This window comes from Cynoglossus semilaevis, chromosome 10 (assembly GCF_000523025.1).
Source record: "Cynoglossus semilaevis isolate Cse_v1.0 chromosome 10, Cse_v1.0, whole genome shotgun sequence".
Taxonomy (NCBI): domain Eukaryota; kingdom Metazoa; phylum Chordata; class Actinopteri; order Pleuronectiformes; family Cynoglossidae; genus Cynoglossus; species Cynoglossus semilaevis.
In genome coordinates this window covers 14,421,020-14,428,152 of record NC_024316.1, presented here as the reverse complement: position 1 = coordinate 14,428,152, position 7,133 = coordinate 14,421,020, and the positions used below count along the sequence as shown (strand labels likewise).

The following is a 7,133-nucleotide window of genomic DNA, read 5'->3' as shown; positions in this document are numbered from 1 at the left end:
CGCCAACATCGGGGGGGGAGCGGCTGACCTCCACCTCAGCCTCAGGAGGAGGGACGGCTGTTGGTTCTGCTGACATTTCGTCCAACACGCCTCCATCTTCCTCCTCTATTTGTTCCTCCTCCATTTGCTCCTCCTCTTCCTCTTCTTCCTGCTGCTCAGGCTGTCCTCCCAGAGCCTCCTCATCCTCCTCCTGTGTGACATGATTGTCTTCACTCTTCATGTCCTCCTCTTCCACTTCTTCCACCTCCTGCTGCTGCTCTTCCTCTTCCTCCTCCTTGTCCTCCTCCTCCTCTCCTGAGCTGCTCTGGATGTCCACACAACTGTCCTCCGTGAGACTTTGTGACAGCTGGATGCAGCCGCCGTGCTGCAGCTCCATGTTGGACGGTTCAGGACTCAGCAGCTGCTCCTCCTCAGGAGGAGGTGGACTCTGCCTCCCGGCCTCAGGAGCGGGACTCTCCTCGCTCTGCTTGGCCAGAGTGAAGGGCATGCTGCGCTCCTTCAGGGAGGAGCTGCGGCGCAGACAGGAGATCTCTTCGGCGTGCTCGTTGGCTGAGGCGTGGAGCTCCTCCTCAGGAGGCCACTTGGCTTTGATGAGCTTCCCAGCAGAACCTCCATCTGCGACGGTCGCCGCTCCGCAGCCGCCGTCCTCCGACTCTGTGCGCGGAGGCCAGGAGATCTTCAGCCGACGGGCCTCGGCGGGCCGGTCGGACTTCTCCGGCGTCCCCTGTCCCAGAGCCTCCATGGTGGCCGTCAGCACGTTGACTTTGGCCAATGGAGAGTCCTCCACGCTGGGGCTGTCCAGGTCAGAGGCTGAGGAGGAGCTCTGGACCGTGGGTCTGGTCTGGTCGTTGGACTGAGGTGAAGTCTCACAGCTCTCGCCCTTGGTCTCCCACAGCTCCTTGTGGGGTCTGTGGCCGAAACCCTCGTCATAGTTGCCTTTGGCTTTGAAGAGCTGATTGAAGTGTGGCTTACAGTAGACGCTGTTGTGGAGTGAGGCGTAGTTCACCAAACTGGAGGGACGGAAAACAGGCGAGAGAGTCGGTGTTCAGCCTTATGGTTATATATACATATATACATTCATATGTTTGTGTGTGTGTGTATATATACATATATGTTATATATACACACGTATGTACATATATTTATACTATATATAGTATATATATACACACATATGTGTACACACATATATATACATATACTATATATGTATATATATATATATACATATATAGTATAAATATATGTACATATGTGTGTATATATATACTATATATAGTATATATATACACACATATGTGTACACACATATATATACATATTCTATATATATATCTATATATATATATATATATGAATGTCATCCCATTTTCAGCCACTCACCTGAGTTTGGAGTTACAGTGGAAGCAGCGGAAACAGGAGCTGTGATAAATGCTCTGATTGGCCACCAGTCTCTCCAGGGGATACACCGTCTTCAGACAGGACACACAGGTCTCTCTGATCGGCAGCTGGAAGTTCTACACGAACAGAGAAAAGCCGTTCATTTAACACAGAACGCCAAATGTGTGTGTGTTCCAGTAAATTAGATCTTTTGTCTGAAGACTCACTCTGGGAGTCCTGGGCTGAGAGGAGTCTTTCTGATTGGATGCTGGAGTTCCAGGAGCTGATCCTGAAACACAAAAATATATTTTTTTTAAAGGACAGTAGCATGTACTGCACACTAGAGGGAGCTGTTGTCCCGTTGATAAATATCCACAAAAGAATAAATTGGGATAAATCTGACAACAGTTTGGCTGCAGGAATAAAACCAATATATTTTTTTTAAATTTACACATTTATATTATGGCATTTATCTTAGGTATTACAAATATTTGTGTGTTTTTTCTTTACTGAACTCCATTGATACTGAGTAGAATGAGTTACCGTTGCTCTCGGCAGGAAAACCTTTTCTGCCATTTGGCTCCGACTCTGGACTCTAAAAAAAGAAAAAAATGAAACATTGTGATTCTGTGACACTCGGTGACTGCAGTTCTGTAACTTTACACTTTGTTAAAGACAGGACTCCTCACCATGTCCAGATTGAACGGAGGGACATTTTCCTTCTGCTTTCCACAGAAACTGTCCAGCTGATCAGTCTGACGGAGACAAAAGACACAAAGACTCATAATATCAGATGATATTACAGACGTTTTTGACTTTTCATTTCATTTTAATATGTTGAGTTTTTTGTGGATGAGACAAAACAAAACTAATCCAAACAGGATTTGTGGACGAGACAAAACAAAACTAATCCAAACAGGCAGCAGTTCCTCATGTATCTGACCTCGGACCAAAGGTGAAGGTTCACTGTTAAACTAACCCACATCATTTCCTGTTGTCCACCTAATGGATTAAACGCACACTTACATTTACATCCTGTTTGGAGATGGCAGCCTGGTAGAGGGCCATCCGGTCTCTGAGAGGAGTGGAGTCTGCAAGACTTCCATCTGTTGTAACGACACACACACAGAGACATGAGACGTTAAGACAGAAACACAGAAGAAATAACATGATTCTAAACTTTAAATCAGTTAACCTCAGATTACAGACCTTCTGTATCTGTTTGAATGTATTAATTCTATTTTTTAGTCACAGTCATACGGGTGAGGGAGGGGTGTGTGTGTATGGGGGGGGCAGGAACACAAGGTCAGGAGGAAGAGAAGCTGTCGTTTGTCGCTTCCTGTTCTGGACTAAACTGCTGATCCTGGTGCTTCGACCGTGGCCTCGGTCGTCACTAACGAGCCTTTTCAGTTTTTCAGAGCAGGGTGTGATCCGTCACAGCTCTGTGTTTGTTTAAGGAGATTTTATTTGATAGCAGAGAACGGCAGGATGCAGACAGAACACAGATGTTGGTGTTTCCCTCCGTCAGAGGCCACTGCAGCGCCTGGTTATGTTGGCACAGTTTTCACACAGGATGCCCTCCCTGACGTTAGCCTTCCCGTTCTCTGGAACTGGCACTGGTAAACTCAGGAAAGACGGGTCGTTTATGCCAAGTCTTTTGCCCGGCAACACAGACACAAAGCTGGATAAAACGTGTTCTGGGAGGAGTTTCAACTTTTCCTCCATTACAGACTAATCAATACTTGTCTGTTTGTGTAGAGGGTAAAGTCAAAGACACACAGCTGATTCTCTCTGGTTCCAGTCTGACTTCACTTAGTTTTTTTTTTTTTTTTTGCGTGTTACATAAAGTGTAACTTTGTTAAGTTGTGTTTATCAGCACTCTGTGTTCACTTTCCTGGTTTTGGTTTAACACGTTGTTCCTTGTTGGAATTATTATCAGTAGAGAAAAAAGACCCAGTAGGGGGCAGTAATGCAACTCTGAGGACAAAGAAAAGCAAGGAAAACCCAAAGGGAAGATAAAGAAAAAACAGTTGGAGTGGAGTTAACAGGGTGACTGATTATTGTAAGTAAAAAATACATCATAAAATAAAAAATGACAAATGATTTAATATATAAACAAACTTTAAGGTTTGTGTTAGAATTAAGAAACAAAAATAAAAAATGACACAGGATTTAATATATAAACAATCTTTAAGGTTTGTGTTAGAATTAAGAAAATATACAAGTACTTCAACAAGACTCGTCTCACCACCGACTTATTTCGAATTTTTGTACTGATCGATCAATGTTAATCCCCAGACACCCTGTCATTGATCTGATTTTAGATTTTAAATTATTTACAGCCCTAATTAAGATTTATACAAAAAAATCCTAAACAAAGAAACCAGGACCTAATTATTCTTTATCTTTTAACAATGCCATCCTTCATGAGCATTATTAAGAAATAGAAATGACGTAAAAAGAAAGTCATAAAAAAAACATGTCATTCTCAATCAATAATTCAAACAACAACAACAACCTACCGCCCATGATCTGGTCCATCGTCTGCTCTCTGGAAACCTGCAGACAAGAGGAAAACATTATCATGGTGTGTCCAGAGAAACATTTGTTTTTACACACACAGACACACACACACACACAGACACACACACGAGGCACTAGCGTCCATCAGGACGATCAAAGCACAGAGGGTTGAAGAAGATCGGTGTGTGTGTGTGTGTGTGCGTGCCTGTGTGTTTCCATGCAGACTACTTTAATCCCCTTATGGACTCAGAGAGACTGAGTCTGAGACAGATGACCGTCTGTCCATGGGCATCGGCCAGGAAACACAATGATCTTTTTAGAGTCCGGCTTTAAAATCCTGTTCAACAATTCTGTTCTCTTAAAACTGACAGTTAAATTCTGGTGATTTAAAACTTCAAAACTGAACCAGACGTTAAAGATGAATCATTGTAAAACTATCAAGACAAAGGCAGAAAAAAAAAACTGTCATCGTGTGTCGACAGTTACTAGGCGTGTAGGAAAATATCGATACAATGAAATATCGTGATATTTTCTTTCACGATACTCGACAACACTGTACGATCGAAAAACTGTTTAAAACACGTATATACACCGTGGTGCCTCTAGCATCACAGTATCACAGTAAATCATATCACCAGATTCTCACCCCTCACAGTTACAGAGTGGGTTCAAATATTCTCAGGCTCCTGATATACAGTGTGTGCAGAACAAGACAAACACCAACAACAGAATCACCTCATGTTTCATGTCAAAAATGAAGCAACTCTTTAAAGGTTATCACAACAATAAAAGTGATGGGAGGTTTTTTGTTGTTTTTGTTGTGATAACGCCTGTTTCATCTGCTGGAGCCAAAAAAAAAAAAATCCCAAAACAGACAAGTCTGAACTCCATTCCCACTGACTGGAGTAAAGACTGACATCAGCTCCTCAGTCAGATTACACAACACCAGCCTGTGTGAACAGTTACGTGAATCTCAGTACGGAGCGTCACTTTCTGTCTGTGTTGGTTTGAGATTGAACGTCAGTTTGAGGATGTGTTTGTACGTGTGTGTGTTAGTTCCCTGAACAGTTGGGAAATGTTTAACAAACAAAAAAAAAAAAACCAGACGTGAGGCTCAGTGGTGAGACAGGGTGTTACACAAGAGTCAGACTCCCTGATGTTTATCAGTGAGTCATGGTTCTGTTTCAGTTCATTAAACGTTCCCTTCATACATCACACATCTACCCAGCAGTACTGTGTAGTATATGTGATACAGATACAGATGATATAGAGATGAAAGTTCTGAGCTCTTCATGGACAGGGTTAGAGGTGAGAAGGTCAGAGGGACAGTTAAGGTGGAGCAGTTTGGAGATAAAGTTGGAGAGGAGATGTGGAGATGGTTTGGACATATGGCACGTGCTGAGGAGAGAGTGGACAAAGTTGATGTTGGAGATAGAGCTCCCAGGCAAGAGGAGGACCTGGAGATGGTTGGTGTAAATGCAGAGGAGATGGAGGCAGATGATCCGCTGTGGCCTCCTCTGAAGAGAACAGCCAAAAGAAGGAGTAGCACTGAAAGTCACCGTCCGTTCAATATGTACCTTTGAAGGAGAAGTCTGCTCACAGAACGACTTACTGTCAAAAATCTGTGTTCAATCGATTCAGGTCTGTGCACAAAAACCGTGGATTTCCACTTCGACACTGACTTGGACTTTGTTTTTACGACTTGGAAGAAACGTGGAGCAAGAAGAGTTCAAGGGATGACTTCATAAGACGGAGAGTCTGAGAGTCTGAGAGTCTGAGAGTGAGGAGGAACGTCGTAAATAAATCACACACACGTATGACACCGTGAACTCCCAACAAAATCACTACCAACACGACCACCATCATCATCAATATCATCATCATCATCATCATCCTAATGAGGAATCTATCTCTGCCTGGAGGGGGATTAGAGAGGTGGGGGTCAGAGACCATACTGCAGGTTTACGTACAAACATATGTCAGAGAGTGTGTGTGTCATACAAACATATGTCAGAGAGTGTGTGTTTGGTGTGTGTTTGGTGTGTGTGTGTGAGTGTGTGTGTGTAATGTAACACCATTGTATTTTACACCAGACTGGACCCTATGATCAGACAAAGAACCAACTTCTAATCCTGATACTGTTAAAGCTGTGATCCAGCCCAGTCCCCTTATTGACCCCACCCTGTCCCTGAGACACACACACACACACACACACACACACACACACACAGAGCACTCCTCCCAAAACAAAGAAAGAGGAAAAAGCCACTAACTTATTCAAGTGAATATTTTACAAATCGATGTTAAAAACGTAGGAAACCCAATAATCCTCCTATTTGACCTGGACTTTTCCAGAGCTCTGATTTTCACCCACACATTGACACAGTTCAAAGTGAGCTCACATGACCTAAAAAAGAAGAAGAAGAAGCCAGTGATAAAGTCCCGTCTATGAAGTGGCTGTTTTCATGTTTTCAAAGAGGCCTTTTATACTTCACAGCTGCAGACACAGTGAACACATCATCATCACCATCATCATCATCATCAACAGAGTCAGAGCAGGGGCCTCTGGGTAGACACACAGCCAGAAGCTAAGAAACACACGCGGAAGTGTGTGTGTGTGTGTGTGTGTGTAAATGGAAAAATATAGTTACCTTTCCTGAAGGAAAAAAAATAGAGAAAGTCGAAGTAAAGCCACTCCTGCAGGGGGTTTGATGAAGTGACTGAATTCAGCAGTGACAGCACTTTGGAGACAGAGAGGGAGAGAGAGACAGAGGGAGACTGAGAGAGAGAGAGATGCAGACTGAGCAGACTGCACAGAGAAGATGCAGGGAAGGGTCTCCAGAGAGGCCTTTTTGTTGGGCGTGAGGGGAGGGGGTGTGAGGGGTATGAAGAGGCGACAGGGAGCAGGTGTTCCTGAGGAGGGGGGGGGCTGCTGGGAGAGGGGTGTGTCTGGATTAAGGTAGGCAAGACAACAAAAGAAAAAGGCTGGCAAAGTGTGCCACGGCAGCACAGACTGGAGAGGGGGGGGCTTTTTAAGGGATGGGGGGGGTTTCGTTTGTCATGCTGCCACTGCCCCAGAAGAAAAGCAGCAGTCGTCCGGGGCGGAGCCTTCTGGGTCAGTGGTGGGAGAGCAGCTGGTGCAGGGGTGGAGAGGAGGAGTAAAAGGAGGAGTTTAGCAGGGCTGGGCTCCACGACTGTGTCAGAGGAGGGAGCAGTGGGAGGTCTGGGAG

General features: G+C 44.4%; 1 protein-coding gene across 2 annotated transcripts in view; it reads right to left on the bottom strand.

Annotated features, from left to right (window-relative positions):
• lima1a (LIM domain and actin binding 1a) overlaps positions 1–7,133 on the bottom strand; it is a 21,718-nt gene that overhangs the window by 3,973 nt on the left and 10,612 nt on the right. Inside the window, exons 5-11 of one of the 2 annotated variants that reach the window (XM_025059761.1) lie at positions 3,903–3,939; positions 2,407–2,486; positions 2,070–2,135; positions 1,924–1,975; positions 1,608–1,669; positions 1,384–1,517; positions 29–1,010 (exon numbers count right to left, since the gene is read on the bottom strand). In XM_025059761.1, coding sequence (XP_024915529.1) covers positions 29–1,010; positions 1,384–1,517; positions 1,608–1,669; positions 1,924–1,975; positions 2,070–2,135; positions 2,407–2,486; positions 3,903–3,939 — 1,413 coding nt within the window. The remainder of the gene's footprint in view (positions 1–28; positions 1,011–1,383; positions 1,518–1,607; positions 1,670–1,923; positions 1,976–2,069; positions 2,136–2,406; positions 2,487–3,902; positions 3,940–7,133) is intronic. The other variant, XM_025059762.1, reaches the window with a different exon arrangement.